Below are 20,145 nucleotides of genomic sequence, written 5' to 3'. Positions count from 1 at the left end.
ATCCTAAATCCTACCTTTATTTTCTGACTCAAAACTGAACTGAACACAGTGTAACTTTACCATTTCTGAATGAGAGCAGCCGCTGTTTCACCTTGTGTGGAGAAATTCATGTTTGCAATTAACTTCATGTCATTTGCATTTTAACAGGACAAGAACTCTCACGAGTCCTCCGTGTGTTCATCCACAATAATTCAGTTTGTGTTTTCATTGGACCAATTACACACATGGCAGGTTCATACTGGCTTAAACCAGGGCGCCTGGTAAACTTAGTTAAAATCCCCAAAATATGATTTGGCCTGCGGGGGGAGAGAGAGAGAGAGAGAGAGGTCTCAGTAATCCCAGAGTAACAAGCGTGTCATGGAAAGTCTGCAGGTGAACGTGTGGCTGCTCAGAAGAAAATATGAAATTCACCACACAGCGTGATTAAAAAAGGGCAAATTTTATTTAAAGCACTTACATAGAAAAATATGATTGATTTGAGTCAACAATAATAAATAGAGCGCCTGACTTTCCCCAGGCCCTGTCGCCACAACAGTACAATCAATATCCAGTTTCACAATACAGCAAAGGCACTAGCATTTACCACAATCAACAACACGTCAATGGAGGCGGTGCAGATGGTGGGGGTGGGTGGTGGGCGGTGGGAGGGGGGGGGGGGGGTTGGGCTCTTTGCGGTTCACACTCACGCCTTCCCACTCCACCTTTGTGCGAGCCTGCAGCTGTCACACACACACACACACACACACACACCGACACTCAGGATTACCCGTTACTTATTCGGCCTTTTTCCTTTTCCTCAAATGATTCCAGACTTTAATCTTTTCTTCTCTGCTCGATTTCTGTCCGAATGAAGTGGGGGACAACCAAATAAACAACATAAATATGATTCGACATGTCGAAGAGGAGAGGATCGTCCTCTGGGGGAGCTCAAACACACACCAGAGTGCGTGCGTAAGGGCCAGACGTGTCCACAGACGGCGCTCGTTTTCAGTACTAAATTGATGCTAAGCGTCTAACGCCCTCAGCATCAGCTGTTTCTTGTCGCTGCACTCACAGCGCTCTTAGTTTGAAAACAGCACCGCGCTCATCAATCTCACATCACCCTCACGGACCAATCAGAATCAGGACAGGGCGGGACTTACAACATCAGCTTTGTCAACAACAATGGCAGAGGAGACGCTTGCCTTTTTTTTTTTTGGTGGGGCAGAGCGGTCTAAACGCCCCCCTAACGGACATTACCAAGGGCAGCAGAAGTTAACTTTAGTAACCTAGCAACAGTGAACGCTGGTGAGAAGCGTTCTGAGACGCTATCTGTGGACACAGGCCCTTACTGGTCAAACATTTTGAAATGGTTTGTCAAGGGCCAAAACTTTGGTTAATCAAATACTGATCATCAGGTGTGTGTAAAGAATAAAAGGAGTCACAATCATAACGAGCAGATCTCTGGGGACCGCGAGAATCCACTCCCTGAATGTTGTCACATGATCTTGAGATGGTTGGACAGACAGACAGATATCTTTCGAAAACAATTGTGAAAATTTTACATTAAATTAAAACAAAGACGATCAGGAAATTAAAGTCCAACTGAAACTGTCCTGCATGATTTACTTCTATTGCAACGTTAAGTTTTTGCATCTTGTGTTTATAAAAAACCTGAATCCAAAGTGCAGAAATGAAACATCTTCTATATATTTTAGAATGGTTGTCATGGTGACGCCTCTCTGTCTGCATTTTCATTGTTCTGTGGATAGAATTTTTTCATGAAAGCCCAGTTGAAAAATAAATCTTTGCACACCTCTTCATCTGCCCCATTTAAAGAATCTGAATGAATGAATTAAGGAGGCTTTAGCTAGGAAGCTAGCATTAGCTACATTAGCGGCGTATATTTCGGTGGGGGGGTTTGAGTTTGGAGGCTTAATTTTGGATTTCTGTGTGATTCATAAAAACAAGATATTATGCTTTTGACTGAATAAAACGACAAATACATATTTCAGAACAGAGAGAATTTTGTCATTTCAGTTGGACTTTACAAAGAAACAAACAGGGTTCAGTAGACGGCACATTTAAATCCAGTGATTTAGACATAATTTGATGAATGTAAAAAACATAAAAAAGTCAAAATTCATTCATACCAACTCACTTAACGTGTCCGAGTTGGTCCCATTAGTGATGATAGATCTGTTATTATGAAAGGATTGTTGCTTCTTCCAGAGGGATGCATGATGGGAAAAAAAAAGTTAAATGTCCCCAAGTGAAATAAGAATAAAATAAAAACGTGTAGTGCAACCCTTTACATGCAAGCTAATACATGAGACAGAACGAGAGCGATGTTGACGACAATCAGTGAGTGTATTGGAGACGAGCCATGTAATGCAGCTGCAACACACACACTCTCATACAAACACACACACAAAGCACATCCCTGAAGCTCACAGAAAATTGGACATAGTTCGACTGGGACTTGATGGACTTTCTTTGAAAGAGGTCAGAAAATATAGAAAGGAAAAATAAACGGATTCTTGTGTAAGCTCGTAATCAAAACTTTGTAAATGTTCATTATTGATTGGTTCTGATTTACACTGGAAAAAAGAAAAGAACTAAAACATCTTTGAATATCTCCGTAAATATTGTGAAAAGTGATAAGGCTTAAATCTTTCTCCAGTTCGACTGGCCTCACAAACTTCTCTTTCCCCAGAACACCACGGGTCCTGTCGGGTCCAGATCTCGATGTGGACGGACTGATCCGCACCGTGTCCCCAAAGGCTCTGATTGTCAGAACAAATTGTAAGAATGCGCTTCTTCTCCACCTTAAAGCTAGTCCGATCCTCACCCATTGATCGCCTCCTTTAGCCCGGTGACTCCTGCGTTTCGAAAAAACCACCATCACTCTGTCCGGTTTTTGGTCTTTGCGCCTCGTCCTCTTGTCGCCTTGAGCTGGAGTCGACTGGAGAATTAATGCACGAGGAGCCCCCAAAATGTTACACAGGGGCTGTAAAGCTTTACTTTCATTGTTTGTGCTGTGCGGCGTTAGCGGGCCGCGGCGCACTGCTGCCTCGGTACATGTCGGGAACTCGAGGCTGGCGGGGACTCGCTGCCTCTCATCGGTTGTGGTTTTTAGATGTTCCTCTGGGCCGTGAGGTACTTGAGAGCAGCTGAGCCGTACTTCCTGGACAGGTCCTGGTGGAACTCGTCCTTCAGGGTGTTGAGACAGTTGCGGTAGCTGGAGCTGGAGCGAAACTTGGAGATGTCGAAGCTGGGAGCGTGGGGCATGTGGATCATAAAGGCGTTGGGGAGAACCATCAGGTCGTACTCCTGAAGACAAGAGGGAAAAAGAAAGTTTAGAAACAAGACAATGGACCAATGGACTTGCATTTAAAACATGTTTAAAACTGGGTAATATCTTTACATATTTTGGGGGTTTTAAAATAACAGTTTGCATGTTCTCCCTCTGCATGTGTGGGTTCTCTCCGGGTACTCCGTCCTCCTCCCACAGTCCAAAGACATGCTCGTTAGGTTAACTGCTGACTCTAAATTGTCCGTATTTTTGTTGTTTCGGTGTGAATGTGAGTGTGGCTGGTTGTCTGTCTCTATATGTCAGCCCTGTGATTGACTAGAGAACAGTCCAGGGTTTAACCCCGCCTCTCGCCCAATGACAGCTGGAACGGCTCCAGCCCCCCGCTACCCTGGACGGGAAAAGCGGAATAGATAATGGATGGATGGATGGATGGAAGGGGCATTTCTGATTCTGGTAATGGTAAGGGAACACCTCCTCTGTATTTGAGATAAAACCACAGAGGTGTACCCTAATCGACCTTAGCACCTCATCTGTTATTAAACATTTCCATCAAAACCATAGACTGTATAAACATGGACGTAGTCACAGTAATGTTGCCCATCGGCTTCTCAAGAGGCATTTTGAAGCCCAAACAATGGTGGTTGCCATTTTGGAAACCCCCTGTCTGTTGATTAATCTAGTAATGGGCAAAGAGGTGGAGCTAAGGCGGGCCTTGAGCCTCCTGACAAACAGCTACAATGCACCCACCGTCAGCCAAGCCATAGCCCTAATTATGCAAATGATGAAATCTTAGCCCACCTCCAATGTGTTCTAATAAAGAATGTTGTTATTGGATCCCCATTAAATGTTAATTGCTGCTGTAAGTAATTAGTATTTTAATATGGGACCTAAAAGATATTCCTTGGACTTTTCAGCCAGCCTCAAGTGGACACTCGAGGAACAGCAGTTTTCTTGCACTTCCGCACTATGCTGCAGACGTACCTGTGCATCGAGCTCCATGATGTGGGACACTTTGTTCCAGCCGAAGCCCACAAAGCGCTGGTCGTACTCCGGACAGTCCCGCCTCACTACGACGTACGGCTCAAAGTCCGGCTCCCACTCCACCTTATACGGCGTGGTGGCTGTTCGCCATTTGGCATAGTTGGTCGGAGCGTGACCTTTGGGCCACACATGGTACCTAGAGGGGCAGGAGAAAGACATGATTAAGACTTGGTTTTCCATCTGCTTTGTTTTCATTCAGACGTGGAAAAAAGGAATGTTCATTTGTTTCCAGCCCAGGTACCTGAAGGTGTAGAGAGTCCCCATGTCCAGCATAGAGAGCAGCTCAGCTTTGGATTTTGGGTAGGACAGACGGTAACGAAGCGTCTCGAAGGCCGAAACCACCAGAGCCTTCTTAGTGTGAGCCATGTCCAGCTGCACCACAGACCTTCTGCATGGAGGAAACAGGACATGTGAGGCAATGGTAGACCGCAACTCAGAGGACAACTCAAAGACATTGACCAAAAAATATCAAAATCATCTACATTTCATAGATTGTTTTCAAATAAACCAAAGACTTAATGTCCAGCTTCAGCCTGCAGCTGATGTGGGCTGTCATTTCAGTGAAACTGACTAATAGGCAGAAAGAGATTTGACGTTGCTCCAGTATATATCGTGTCAGCCTGAAATCATGAAACAGTCTGTAATGGTTGAAGCCCAATATTTGTAAGCATACACTACTGAGACAAGAAACATCTCCGTTCTCAGTCAACTGACTGGTTTTGTCAATAAAATGCGTAAATTAGAGGACATATTATGAAAATTCCATTTCTACAGTGTTTTTGAACATATATTTGGGTAACCTGAGTGTCTACAGACCCAAAAGTTTGAAATAAACCCATCCAGCCCTTTGTTTGTGGTCTGCATAAGTCTTACAACACAGAGAAAAATGCTCTGTTTCAAATGTGCTCTCCTTGTGATGTCACAGTGGGATTCTGGCAAAACCTTTGCACAGGTCCGCCATTTTTTTTTCTTGCTAGCGAAGGAGAGATGTCTACCGGAAAAACTCAGGGGGGGCTCATTGCATTTAAAGAGACACACACACCAAAACGGAGCGTTCTGAGAGAGCTGGTTTATACAGGGTCACAAACCTCCTCTGGTGCTTGATTCATGTTACATTTTGACCAAAGCACAGCACAGATGTTTCATTTAGACCACAGGGGACTGTTTGAAATGGTGAAAAAGGGGGATAATATGTCCTCTTTAAAATGCTTAAACAAGGTATCCTTGTTAGATTTAAGGCTTTGTAAGATGTCCCGAAATGAAATTTGAGATCAAAACGGCAATACACAGAGACTTGCTTCTCACACACATTCACAAACAGGACCTGTGGACATGCACTAATAGAGAGATGTCAGAGGGGGGCTGCTACACAGGGAGCGCACCAGAGCTGTTGGGGGTTTGGTGATTATCAGAGATTATTATGTGTTTGACAAGATACCCAAAGTGCCAGAAAAATGCTCACGGCAGACAGACTCTATTGACAAAAACAAACATTTCACTTTGCAGTGTGCCGCTGCCTCTACTGGTTAGTTAGTGTTATTGGGAGTCCATACCTGAGGTAATCGTAGAGACCATACATCGGGAGGAAGTCCACATCAGTCAGAAACACGTACGGCGTGTTGGCGTTCTTCAGGGCCACGTTCCTCACCAGGTTGACGGGGTAGAACTGGCCCTCCTTGTAGACGATGTGGTAGCCGACGTTCTTACGGTTCTTGAGGACCTCTGAGGCTTGAGCGTATCGGAGGAACTGCTGAGCCTCGGCGTCGGACATGTAGAGCGCCAAGCTGATGGGGCCCTCCCAGTGCTTACAGATGGCCTCCAACATCTGGAGCCTGCACAGATGTATCAAATAATCCCTCAGATTATTACAGTCTATAGAATATTTATCAAAAACAGGTCAGAAAATGGTTAATTAATTAAATAAAGACTAAATAGAACAGCGATGGTTATTAAGTACATTAATGTATGAATATACTGTAAATATTATATACTACTACTACAAGGATATATATACTACTACTGCTTCAGGGATTATGAGATGGTTTGGTACCTGTCCATGGAGAGCTGGGCCACCAGCGTGATGTCCGTGTCGTCCTCGGTGGGCGTGTACTCGTACTGCAGGAAGTAGAGGTGGACTCTATGAACAGTGAGTCGCTCCCGTCGAAAGTCGTAACACTGATCGTCCTCGTCCAGCTCCTCCAGAGCCGCCTGCAGCTGAGAGGACACACGCACACAACTGCTCATAACTGAAAATTCTTGGGATTATGAACTCAAGTTCAGTCAGGCTGGATAATGCTTTCCCTTTTCTTCAGACAAACCAGACCAAATACAGACCAAATTAATCAAACTCGTTAAAGGAGCAATATGTAACTCTGACACCTAGTGTTTAAAATGGGTACTGCAGTCTAAATTCAAATTTTACACAGAGTTGTCTCCCCCGCCCCCTCCTCTCTAGAGTCGAAGCTGACGCAGGTCACCATGTGGTGGACACTGAAGCTTCAGTGTTTATCCAGCTCTGCATCGGTCTGTAAACCTCTCTCCATTTTTCAAAAGCATTTTATTTTAAGCAATTTATCCTAGTTTGAGCACGTTTCTGACATTTTCGTTTCAAACATAAACAGGGACTGTTACCATGGCAGCAACATTTGTTCTGTACAGTATAATATCAAACTGCTTTCCTGCCAATTTTAGTGCTTTTTTAAAAAACTTTGAACCCTTTCTGAAAAACGAGTTTAATTGAATATTGGCAAACTGTTAACAGATATTTGTTACTCTGAGAAAATCCATATTGGCTCCAACATCAGTCTGGCTCTTTTCCAAACACTCTAAGTAAGGCAATAAAGAAGAGAATCTTTCAGTATAAGCTTTGTTAATGTATGCTGCAGCCTCAATATCTGCTGACTGGCCTTTCTTTGCGTTTGTGTGTGTGTGTGTGTGTGTGTCTCACCTGCACGCTGTCTGGACTGGCCTGACTCGGGCAGCCGAACAGTTCCCGTCTCAGCAGGTTTCCGTCGTACTCTAAGAAGGTCAGGTAGAGGTTCCTGAAGAACTCCACGTGTTTGTTCTTCACTCGTAGTTTCTTTGGGGAGTTCCAGTGGATCACCTGGGACCACAGCACGGAGGAGACGCGTTATCATCAGCTACATCAGTCAACTGTTTTCTGCAGTTTGTGTTTTTTGCAGTAGCAGCTCTGTAAATCGAACAGACTGAACCCTGACGGAACGTCGTGTCTCCAGAGGACAGAGTCAGTCCTCTGCCCTCAGCAGTATATCAAACTGTGTGTGTGTGTGTGTGTGTGTGTGTGTGTGTGTGTGTGTGTGTGTGTGTGTGTGTGTGTGTGTGTGTGTACCTTGAGGTCAGACACCTCGGTGTAGCACTGCTCGGAGCGAGTGTGATCAGACAGCTGAACGTTCCAGAAGCAGGGCAGCTGGTGCACCAGGACAGGGTTCTGCTTGATGAAGGCGTTGAAGATGTCCTGCAGAGAGACCGCACACGGACTGTTAGAGGTCTACAGCCGATACTCGGATGAATGACTGATAAAGAGGGCCACATGGACTCTCTTCTGGTTTTATCAAAGCTTTGTGTTTCAGCTATCGGGGGTAGCCAATTTCATTCAGGGACACTTGTCATAAATGGGATCATAAACAAACTGGATCCAGACTGGACTCATTTTAGACTCAAACAGGATCCAGACTGGACTCATTTTAGACTCAAACAGGATCCAGACTGGACTCATTTTAGACTCAAACAGGATCCAGACTGGACTCATTTTAGACTCAAACAGGATCCAGACTGGACTCATTTGGACTCAAACTGGATCCAGACTGGACTCATTTTAGACTCAAACTGGATCCAGACTGGACTCATTTTAGACTCAAACCGGATCCAGACTGGACTCATTTGGACTCAAACTGGATCCAGACTGGACTCATTTTAGACTCAAACAGGATCCAGACTGGACTCATTTTAGACTCAAACAGGATCCAGACTGGACTCATTTTAGACTCAAACAGGATCCAGACTGGACTCATTTTAGACTCAAACAGGATCCAGACTGGACTCATTTTAAACACAAACTGGATCCACACTGGGCTCATTTAGACTCAAACTGGTTCCACTCTGGGCTCATGGACCCAAAGATAAACCACAATCTAATCTCTGAAAAAAAGAGGAATTATATTTATCGCTGGCTCACCTGATCCGCCAGCGACGTACTGAGCATGCTCATTAGCTCCCTCTCCGCCGTCAGCCGCCACATCTGCTCCCAACCGATCCGTCTCAGTCGCTCCAGGTAGAGGAGGATGACCCCTGTTAGAGAGAGCCAACAAAAGGATCATGACTGAGGTCGTCAAATCATGTTGAATGTTTCTTAGAATAAATAGTAAATTCAAGTCATATTTAGGAAAATACGATCTGTGTTGTTACCTGTGTTGAAGCCTCGTCCCAGCGCCGGCCACGGTTTGTGGTTCTTCCAAAGGTTCCCCAGGTACCAGTCGCTCTGGTTCTCCACCAGACCGATCACCTGTTTGTCTTCAAACAAGAAAAACAAACATCAGTGAAGAGCTCAACTTCTTTCTAGACTTAAAGGAGCAGTCTGTAACTCTTGTGACGGTTACAATCTGACTCTGATCCTGACCCTGACCCTGATCCTGACCCTGATCCTGACCCTGATCCTGGATTTTTAAACTCCTGCACCCTGAGTCAGACTTAAAGTCGTTCAGACCCAAACATAAGAAAACGCAGGATCTTAACTTTCACAGATGAGATTCTTCAACAGCCTAAACATTTGAAGGTGTCTTACCGGTGAACTTTCTAAAGATGCCCCAGAGCTCGGCGATGTCGGTGGCAAAGGTGATGTCCGTATCCAGGACGATGACCTTGGACAGGTCGGAGGGCAAAGCTTTGGTCAGCGTCAGCTTCATCAAGCCGTAAATACCTGAGTAATGCTTGTTGGGGATCCACGACACCTCGGACTGGAACGACAAAGAAGAAGAAGAAGAAGAAAAATCATCAGGTTTGTTATTTTCATGCTTCTCCAGCAGGTGACTTCTGGAGCGAGCGCTGTTCTTTAAACGTGAGCGGTATTCTGTGAGCGGTCCGACACAAAGACGCATTCAGCTCATTCTGGCAGAGCCTCTGTGTGTGTTTTTTTTTCCCCCTCTCTTTTCTGAATCTGCAAATAGTGTCTCTTAATTAATTCTCTTGATTCAGAGTAATTGGATCTGCATAAGTGCATCATGTGCAAATATAATCGGCTTAGAGTCGCGTCGTTTGTTTTTTCTTTTTTCTGCTCTTTAATGCCAGTTAATGAAAAGTAGAGAGAAGAGGGCTGCAGGTCGACGCTCCATCTGACGGTACAAAGGACTCATTGTTCAGCACAAAGACTGAGAGGAGGGAGAATGTGATGATGTGTTGGAGGGGGATGCAGGTCGGAGTCACTCACACACACACACACACACACACACACACACACACACACACACACACACACACACACACACACACACACACACACACACACACACACACACACACACACACACACACACACACACACACACACACACACACACACACACACACACACACACACACACACAGATCCGTACATCCCCGTCGCTCTGTGAGCACATTCATCAACCTGATGAGAAAGGAATGATTGGGGCGTTTTGTGCTGAAGTGTCACTTGACTTTGGGAGAGAAGTGTTTGAACAGCGTAGGTACACTTTGTTTCCGCACACTGAAAAATCTTTTTTCACCTCCGTTTACCTTTAAAGAGCTGCTACTTAGAATCCGTTTGAGATGAAGACTGAGTGCCTCCTGCTTCATATTCCAGGTTATCAAACACACTTTGTTTTATTTAAACCTGGACGTGAGATGGAGTGAGGTGAGGTAAATCTTTTAAATCTTTAAAATAAGATGAGATAAACGTTGCAGCATCTTTTCCTTTGGAGCGGTTTTTAATGTGTTTTTGTTTTCATCGGGTAGCCTGAGTGCGAGGCGGGAGCAAACTGCAATCCCCCCACCAATTAATTATTGAAATTTTGAGATTAATCGTGATTGAAAACTGTAATCGCAGACCTAGTTTCCCACACACACCTCACACCTAGTACCTATTAACAAGATAACTGACAGAATGTAAAAGGGAATATGATCGCTGTGCAATAAACATCGTACCCTCCTGGGACTTAAAGGAAGAAAGTGCTACATGTTCCACATAAATAAATCATAAATCCAGTCTCTCCTGTGTGAATGTGTCTCTGAGTCATGACTGTCTACAATGAGGGAGAAGCTCGAGTCCCGCTGGCTGTGTTGTTGTCAGAGCCGTGTTTAGATGGACGGCCGGCTCCTCCCCTTGTGTTTAAAAGCTGTTTAAGTCAAGAACTAGAGAGAAGAAGAAGAACATACTCACTGATTATTTGGATGTTAGTAAGAGTTTTTAGATCACGCTCATTCTGTGACTGTTTACATGCAATGTGAAGCTACAATGGAGCTTAATTATGGTTCTTTCTAATCCATAAGTCCTTCATGTGAACGTGACTGGAGGGGGGTTGGAGGTGTGTCTCTGGAGGAGAGCGGAGGCTTCAGTATGGAGGAGGTGTGGCCTAACAGCAGTTTGTTTTGGTTTCATGCTGGAGCTCAAGGGCGACATCTACTGGATCAAAAAGTCACACATTCTGTTTGTGTTTAATATGTCTTCCATCCATCCTGCTCTGAATCTGTTGTCACTTAGAAGGAGACCAAACGTCAGATTAACCCCGCCCCCTGAATTTACATCCTGTGAACACTCAGGGTGTTTAATCAATCGTCTGATCTGTTAATGTGATGCAGACGGGCACACTCCAAACCGCACGCTGCGACCTCCTGTTTGCGCGTCTCTGATTCATCTGGAGCGTGCTGCTTTTGTGCCGACGTCTCTTTGATGCTGCGAGGTGAATCTCTGCCTTCAGAGGAGATTTATCAATGCATTCAAGTCGACTCGCTGCTGCTTCGTGGAGGTGGAAGGGTCGACTTTGATCTTTGACTTTGACTCACCTCCTCCCGACACAAAGCAGGAAACGGGGACGAGCAGAGGCGTTTGATGGATGAGGACTGACACCGTGTGTTCCTCTTACCTTGAGTTCGTCGGCGTCGTAGAAGCTGACTTGCACAGACGGGACCATCCAGGACTGAAACAGAGAACTCAGGATGCGATTGGCTACGGTGTCGGTGATGAAATGGAAGTGAAGAGGATTTCTCCTGAAAAAGAAAAAGAGAGACATCATGATCCAAAGGTTCCTTATGGAGGACAGCCAGCTGGTTTAGCTTTGCACACACTGTTCTTCCTGCAGGAATAAAATCTCCTCTGGTTGTTGATTTGGTGTTCAGGGCAGCAGGGTGACATATTTAGGCATGTAGCTCATCCCACTTTTAAGGGCAGTCACAGAATTTAACAGCTTGGGTTTATTCTATTTTGAATCCTGCAGATTAATAAACACATTAAGAACGTGGAAAAAATAGAAGAAAATCTGTGGTGGTCTTACTCCCAGTCCGAGAGACGGACAAGACCGAGTAAAAACGCTACATGAGGACTACAACACTAGATGTTTAAATTACTCCCTATGGGCAATGCATGCTGGGAGATACAGACTGTAAATCGGAAAAAAAGGTCATGAAACGGCGTTATGTTCGCCCGGATCAGACCGTACTCGAGACCACCTCTTCAAGTGGACTCAAGCACGGTACCCGAGTTTGAACGCAGAGACTTCAATCTGAACACTTCTGTCGTTGTAAATGAAGAGACTCACCTGTGAAAGAGGACGGACTTGACCAGCGTGACCACGTCTCTGCTGGCGTTGTGACCGGCACAAACGCACGCTACATGGATCAGCTGCAGGGACAGAGGAAGAGGAAGAGGAAGAGGAAGAGGAGGGGTCAGCGGGTTCATGAGGAAGTTTAACAGCTCAGAGTTTTAGAGAAGCAGCAGCAGCAGCAGCCATGAGTCATTCAAACACGTTTCTCTGTGAATCATCCCTCCGTCTTATTTTAGGAGTTCAGCGGGAGAGTATTCAGCGCAAAGTATGAGCTCCACTTTTTTCCTAACTTCACATAAATCTGGACGTTTTTTTACGTCTCGGATTTGACATTTCATATTTAGCCTCTCGGATATTTATGATTTCACGTCATTTGCTTTCAAACAGAAAATCAGAAGCTGAAAACACATCAAAGGGGGTTTATTCCCCGTCGACTCACTCATCACCACCTCCACCTTCCTCACTGACTCCACCTTCCTCACTGACTCCACCTTCCTCACTGACTCCACCCTCCTCACTGACTCCACCTTCCTCACTGACTCCACCCTCCTCACTGACTCCACCCTCCTCACTGACTCCACCTTCCTCACTGACTCCATCCTCCTCACTGACTCCACCTTCCTCACTGACTCCACCTTCCTCACTGACTCCACCCTCCTCACTACCTTCCTCACTGACTCCACCCTCCTCACTGAGTCCACCTTCCTCACTGACTCCACCCTCCTCACTGACTCCACCCTCCTCACTGACTCCACCTTCCTCACTGACTCCACCCTCCTCACTGACTCCACCTTCCTCACTGACTCCACCCTCCTCACTGACTCCACCTTCCTCACTGACTCCACCTTCCTCACTGACTCCACCCTCCTCACTGACTCCACCTTCCTCACTGACTCCACCTTCCTCACTGACTCCACCCTCCTCACTGACTCCACCTTCCTCACTGACTCCACCTTCCTCACTGACTCCACCTTCCTCACTGCCTCCACCCTTCCCTCTTGTGCAGCATGTTATCATGTTTGTGTTTCCTTACCTCACACTTCTGGACGGTGGGCGACCGGGGACACTCCGTGTGGTTGTTCTTCTCCTCGGCCGTGTTGTCCCCGTCCTCGGGCCCCGTGTCCGCCGAGGCTCCCCACTGCTGGTTGCCATAGTTACCGTCCGGCGGCTGGGCAGCGGTGCCATGCGACTGGCTGAGCTGCAGGCGGATCTGCCGGTTCTCCTCCTCCACCTCTCGGACGCGCGACTCGAGGACGGCTCGCTCCAGGACCCGGGCTGCAGGCGTGTCCGGGAGGCAGGGAGCGAGGAGGAGGGAGCGACCATCTGAGGGGGGGAGGGGGGGAGAGAGGAAGGAGGTTTAGACCATCTGAAGTGCACGTTGCTTGTTTCTATTCCCTCTTTTTTTTACTGTGGGATGCCAGAGTCCACTTTGTGAATATGTTTGTTTACTTCCCACTCAGCGTGAGCAGCAGGATTAACAGTCAGAGCGGAAACACGGGCGACAGCAGCTGCTGCAAGGTTTGTTTTCACTTTCTCTAAATTTAATCTGACACGACGACAGGAAGTGTAAACTTGTTCTCGGGCTTGTGGTATCACATACGTTGTGCTTTTCTCGCTGAAGATACAAACATGCTGATTTCTCGAGAGTCTCACACGTGAAAATTGGCTCATCACACTTCGACTTCTCCTCTTTCACCGCCTTCCTCGCTCTTCCCTTCCTGGCAGAGCGGGAAGGGGTTAAAGAAAAACCCAGAATGACTGAGGAGTTAGCGTGTGTGGCTTGTGCAGCTTTTCTAGTTTAAAGCACTTTTACACATTCACACCCTGATGGTAGAGGCTGATGTGTTAAGAGTCCATCAGTATTTATTAACCCATTCATACACATTCATACACCTCTAACGAAGCAGTGGGAGCAACTTGGGGTTAAAAGTCTTGCTCTAGGACACATCAGACATGTGGCTGCAGGAGCTGCGGAATCGGACCCCCGACCCCGAGTTTGAAGATATTTAAAGGAGTTGGTCTGCTTCCTGTTGGACAGGCAGGAGCAGAGGCGCTGATTGTTAACAGGCAAGGCAGGCAATTGCTTGGGGCCCCAGGCCAGCAGGGCCCCCCCCAAACTTTAAAACAAAGCATTACAAAAAATTTAAAATTTTGCAATGACAGTAGTAATGACTACCTAATCTGGCCCCATCTGACAGCACTCACTATCAATGCCCTGCTAAGCGTTGCACCATTATTCCTGTAAAAAACAAAATTTGGCAATGAAGGAAAGTGAAGAGGAGTTAGCCGTCTGGGGGTGAAAAAAAAAGGAAAGTTATAACAAACGCTGGTCGTAGGGGCCCTCAATGAGTTTTTGCTTAGGGCCCCAACAGACCCTAGAATCGCCCCTGGGCAGGAGACAAAGACTGGCGTTTAGCTTGTGCTAGCGGGCATTAGCTTGCAGTGTAGGTACAAGCAGTAAACGTACACATTACATCCTGCAGTAAGGGTGAGCTTCTGGAGGAGGAGGGGCCATGTTTGAATTATATGTTTACAAGCTGTAACGACTCCACCTTTAAGAAGATATTGAGTGAAATAACAGTTTATTTTTAGCACCTAAACATTTCTTTTCCTGTGTTCTGATGAGTGTTGGCGCCTTCCGGCTTGTAAATCCCGAGTGGTGCATAACCCTCGTGTTTGATTCAATCTGAAAGACGAGCTCTTTGCAAATAATCCAGGAGGGGATTACGTTATTATGACGATGTAATCAGGAGAGCGGTTTGGTTTATTTCTAAGAAACAATGGGCGTCGATCCTGTTTTCTTCTTTTTTCTCTACATTTCCACTGCAGCCAAATCTCTGTTTCCTCCTCATTCAGTTTCCGCTTCCTGTTTTCATTTCTAATCTCTTCACCTGTCGCTCCGCCCTCCCTGCCCTCTCTTTTTCTCTTCCTCTACGAGTCCCTCTTTTCCTCGTCTTATTTCCATAACGTGTCTCTATTTTTCCCTCCTCCTCCTTTCTCGTTCTCTCTCTCGCCCCGTCGGAGCAGCAGCTGGCCCACAGCTGAAGTGAGGCATGCTGGGAATGCTCACTCCCTCGTTTAGTGAGCGAGGAGATGTCAGTGACAGACGAGGAACGAAAGAAGGAAGGAAGCTCTTTCAGAGTCTGATTTAAAATATGTAACTTAATTAAAAAATGACTAAAACTATGTTATATATAATTTACTTACATTACCTCAAATATTTCCAACATTTAAAACAGCAAGAGTAAAACATTTCAAAGTAGTAGCGAGACCTGTCTTGTCATGGTAGAGCCGCCAAGTCAGAGTTTATCGTTGCCATGGAAACAACGGATGTTACTTCAAAGGCCTCTGCATGAGGAAGCGTGAGCTGCTCCTGAAAGCTGCCGTACTGTTGCTGTTTGAGCTGCTGTGATAAAAATATCATGTAAATTATACTCAGACACAATAGCTTGTCTCTAAACATATTCTCTTCCTCAGGTCGGCTTCACTCGGTCATCATGACTACGGTCGACTCCGCGTTCGCTTCCATCTCTCCCATGATTCCCCGAGAGCCCCCTGGTGGTGGAATCTACAAACTGTGCCTTTACATTTTTTATAAAAATGTCATATCTGTATGGAGAAGATGAAAGATTGTGGAAGACGGTTACATTTCTTTGTTGTGCATCTTGTTGGATGTCAGGGTTTATTTTTCATCATTTAGCTTTTCTTGTTTTAGTTATGTATCTGCTCGTTTAATATACGTGTTAACTGAAACTCACAGTGGTTGAAACTGTCAAGATGTCCTACTAAACGCCCCCTACAGGCCTGGAGGAATTTGACCTTGTGCATTTTTTAAAGTATTTACAGCAGGTTTGCAGTTAATGCATTTGTTTTGGACGGTGTGTTTCAGGGTTTTTGTTTCCTTAAATGGAAATCGTTCAGGCTGTTGCAGAGCGTCTGCACGAGCCGGCTTCCGTAATAACTAACTGGAGTTGAGCTCAATCATCCAACCTGAGTTAGAGAGGAAGGACGAGGAGACGAGGAGTCAGAGAAAACTTGAACCGAGAGAAGAGATAGAGTGACCAGAATCTGATCTGCAGGCAGACAGATGCACAGACAGTCAGACAGACAGATAGACAGACAGGCAGGCAGCAACAGAAGCTCGTTGGTTATTTCTGAAGCAGAGTGTTCCTCCTCAGAGCACAGACTCACTCCATCATGGTCACACACACACACACACATACTGTACACACACACACATACATACACACGCACTGCACCATAATTACTCAGCAGTCCTGCATGTTCCAGGATTATCAACAAAGGGGAATCCTATTTTTTCGCTCTGGTTTCCCTCCAGAGATTCCTGCTAACCTCAACGTGTGTGTGTGTGTGTGTGTGTGCGTGTGTGTGTGAGTCGGGATGAGAGTCCAACATAGACTGGAAAGTTGACTTAAATATCCATCTGGCGGCGCCATTTCAATGCATCAAAGTCGAAAAAATTCCTTCATAAAGATGAAGTATTGGCGGTGGTTTGACTCAGCACCGTGATTGGCCGTGCTGTACTCGTGCCCAATGACAGCTCGGATCCTCTCTCTCCCTGATTTCTGACTCTATCTATAAAGGCCTGGTAAAAATTAAAAAAATTAATTCTGGCGATAAAAAGAATCAAAACATTTATCTAGAGCAGCATCTGAAGCTCCCTCTGATGTGCCTCTGACTATCGTGTTGCCTTTATGTGTGTTTGTGTTCTTCCAGGAAAACAGCTTGGCAGCGTCGTGACCCCGGCGGTTGCGATCCGAACACAAAGTGCTGACTGCAGGCTCGCTGCGGCGGCCTCGCTGGCTCCGAGGAACGTCAGAGTGAGAAATCAAACTGAACAGAAAATGGGCTCCATGTGTTTGAAGATTTAACCCCATGCTCGGATCGAGGAAACATCGAGCGGCTCATAATTGATGTCCTCTGCTGGTTGGATTCCTGCAACTCTGTGTGACCCCGAAACCACGACCCGGTGAGGATTCTAAGATTACACTGACTGCTGAGAAAAGCCTGGCAGAACTCAGACCTGGGTTTATTTTTTCCTTTTTAAATGAACATGTTTGTGTACTCACTCTCCAGGTTTCCAGCCAGCAGGTAGAGCCAGGTGAGCAGGACGACGGCCGTGAGAGACGCCACCAGCAGCTTCAGGCGCCCGCGACACAGCAGGTTCATGATGGGACGGAGACGCTGAGGGCTCTGAGGGAGGAGAGGGGTGGGGGGGAGGGGGGGTGGGGGGGGGGGGGGGGGGGGAGGGGGAGGACTCAGGTAGGGCTCAGTCCCTCGTCGGATCCCTGCAGCATCCTTTCATCTGAGGAGAGAAGAAGAAGAAAGAGTTAAAAACAACAAGAATTATTAACCCAAATCAAAGAGCGGAATAACTGTCATTTGGTTTTTTATCGTCTCTGTGGAGGAACGCGGAGCTGTCCCGCTTCAGTCTGAAAATACAGAAGCTGAAAGGGACCAAAATACAACCAAAATGACAAAACCATGAATTAGAATGTTTGAAGCCTGGGGTCCCATCGATGGCGGTCTCCGTGCTGGAAATGCTGTCTCAGCCTAACTTTCAGTCAACCTAACAACAGGCTGAGAGCTGGAGCTGGAGCAGGTTTTAAGACTCCTGACAAACCGTTACACCACGCCCGCCTGTCAATCATGTCAGCTACACGCCTTATTGTGAATAACTGTTATCCTTCATCAAATCAAAACTGATGAGTCATCAAAACATTCACCCCCCGTACAGTGTGTGTCGATTGAGACATGAGCTAATCAGACCTGTTTGTTTTTTGAACCAGGCTGTAAACATGTTAATCTCTGCTGTAAAAACAGGCTTTTTAGAATGGGTGTGTATGTGACTTCCTGTGCTTCTGCAGCCCGCCTCTAGTGGACACTTGAGGAACTGCAGGATTTTACACTTGGCTTACAACTCAGGTTGCAGCTTGGACAAAATGCAGCTAATATGGCAACAAAGAAAAGAAGAAAATACATTTTCAGACACATATGAGTCGGATCAAAAATAATCCCCCAAAAAAGTCATGTTCTGTTCTGTTTTTTCCCTGCTGAGCCGCTGTGCTGACAAACAAACTCCACAGGAGACTGAACCACTACCTGGATTATACTCGTTAGAAATGAACCAGCTGAACTCCTGCCTCCACTTTCACTTTTAATTAGAACTGAATTAATCTTCTGACTTCTAAAGACTTCATCACAAAGTTACAGTTAAATAAAGACTTCTCTAAATGAGATTGATAAATCTGCATTATAATAAAATCTTTGAACTCTAACAAAAGAAAAAGTCGAAGTAATGAAACCAACACTTTTCCCTGTGTGGCCGTGAGAAGTCTGTGAGATACTTTGTGATTTTCGGATGATGAGTTTTATTTGTGAGAGCAGCTGGAGGACACGGCGGCGTGCAGATAGCTGTGATGAAAAGCAGCGAGAAGAAAAAAGAGAGCGAACACGGGGCGTCCTTCGGAGACTAAATCAAACCGACACAAAGGTCTGGAGGCAGGAGTGAGACGCGGAGCGGGGGAGACGGCGTCAGTCTGCAGACAGACGGCAGTTTTCTGAAGAGAAACTTCAAGTCAAACAAACAAAGGAGCCACGTTACCGAGTCTCGACAAACACATGCACGGCCGTAATCTGCTGCGGGATGAAATTGACGCTCAGCTGTGAGGAGAGTCAGTCGCTCTCTCTCTCTCTGTAGCACCCAGAGGTCATCCATCTTGACCTTCAACAAACAACTCTGAGAACAGCACAGTCCTGAATCAGATAGAATATCTGTCTTCATGATTTGTGGATTCATGATCATGATCTCGTAACTCGCCGCAGCAATCCCAGAATGCACTGCATGACTGGCTCTCCGTAGGAAATTAATAGAAAGCGTTGAGGCGCTATCCGTCGTCGGAACCAGTGGAGCTGAACAGTAAGTGTGTTGGGGAAATGTATGTTCCTCGAAGGAAGGGCTGGTATGAGTAGTCCGTCTGCAAACCCCACAATGATGAGAAAAGTCCATCCTCTCCGTCTTCAGCCTATTCCACTTTTCAGAAAATGTGTGCTCAAACAGGCCGTTTGGAGATTTTCCCTTCATGACATCACAAAGGGCAGTAACCCCTCCCCCAGGTGGGTGACACTCCCACAGCTAGTTGTTTGTTCTGCCCTCTGAGTCTGACTTCTCACTGTAAACAATAGGACATGGAGCGAGAAAGCCCGAGCCGACCCAAGCCCTTCCAGAGAGGGGGCGTGGTCAGACACAGCTCATTTACATATTTAAAGGTACAGACACAATCACGATAATTACTCAAAGGAAGACCCTTCCTGTTTCTAGAGCCTTCCCACCCTCCCTCTAACGCCACCAACAGGATAAGAAGCTTCCCTCTCACACTGACCAAATATCAAAAGGTAACTATAAGATTAAAGAGAAATTGACTGACTGCATCCCTGGAAAATCCCTTTTTATATTTCATGATCTCCGTCTGATGCCAAACTGAGGACAAACGTCACTTTCATCCTGAGCCTGAAAGCTTAGCAGCTATTATTAGATCAGCCGCAAACATCCCGGCCGCTGGATAAGCCTTTCAATCCTGTTTGTATTTTTTATTTAGTCAAATTTCAGCTCGTCTCTTTAATGCATGTAATGCCCTAAAACATGACCAGGATTCTTCCTAGATATTAAACTTCATGTCGGTGTTGCACTGAAACAGATTTCTTCAACAAAGACGGAAAACAACATAAAAGCTAGAAACAGCTAGACAACAAATTAACAATCAAACAATTATACAACATTAAATTAAAAAATGGATATGTCCACATATCCACCAGCAATCCACCAGCAGTGACTTATTCTAACTGGATGATGGTCAGGAACTAGAATAAAGCTAAAACTATCGAGATTCTTTATAAATAAACCAGAGACAGACACAAGGAAGTAGGTATTTTGAAGCCCCACGGTGGTGATTGCCATATTGGAAATGTGCCTTCATACAATTTAAGCCCCGTTTC

General features: G+C 45.8%; 1 protein-coding gene across 3 annotated transcripts in view; it reads right to left on the bottom strand.

Moving 5' to 3' along the window:
• Window positions 1-423: 423 nt before the first annotated feature.
• The window catches only part of large2 (LARGE xylosyl- and glucuronyltransferase 2), a 71,179-nt gene continuing 51,457 nt past the window's right edge, over window positions 424-20,145 (bottom strand). For all 3 annotated transcript variants that reach the window (XM_065952582.1, XM_065952583.1, XM_065952584.1), the window contains 14 exons: window positions 17,220-17,455; window positions 13,163-13,452; window positions 12,124-12,206; window positions 11,452-11,575; window positions 9,138-9,309; window positions 8,762-8,866; window positions 8,532-8,644; window positions 7,686-7,811; window positions 7,284-7,439; window positions 6,387-6,550; window positions 5,890-6,168; window positions 4,578-4,724; window positions 4,277-4,472; window positions 424-3,312 (listed from right to left, as the gene is read on the bottom strand). In XM_065952582.1, coding sequence (XP_065808654.1) covers window positions 3,115-3,312; window positions 4,277-4,472; window positions 4,578-4,724; window positions 5,890-6,168; window positions 6,387-6,550; window positions 7,284-7,439; window positions 7,686-7,811; window positions 8,532-8,644; window positions 8,762-8,866; window positions 9,138-9,309; window positions 11,452-11,575; window positions 12,124-12,206; window positions 13,163-13,452; window positions 17,220-17,319 — 2,253 coding nt within the window. In that variant the 5' untranslated portion in view covers window positions 17,320-17,455 and the 3' untranslated portion in view covers window positions 424-3,114. The remainder of the gene's footprint in view (window positions 3,313-4,276; window positions 4,473-4,577; window positions 4,725-5,889; window positions 6,169-6,386; window positions 6,551-7,283; window positions 7,440-7,685; window positions 7,812-8,531; window positions 8,645-8,761; window positions 8,867-9,137; window positions 9,310-11,451; window positions 11,576-12,123; window positions 12,207-13,162; window positions 13,453-17,219; window positions 17,456-20,145) is intronic.

The sequence above is a fragment of the Labrus bergylta genome, chromosome 3, assembly GCF_963930695.1.
Source record: "Labrus bergylta chromosome 3, fLabBer1.1, whole genome shotgun sequence".
NCBI lineage: Eukaryota > Metazoa > Chordata > Actinopteri > Labriformes > Labridae > Labrus > Labrus bergylta.
Note: the sequence above shows the minus strand (reverse complement) of the source record. Positions and strands in the feature narration are given on the sequence as shown.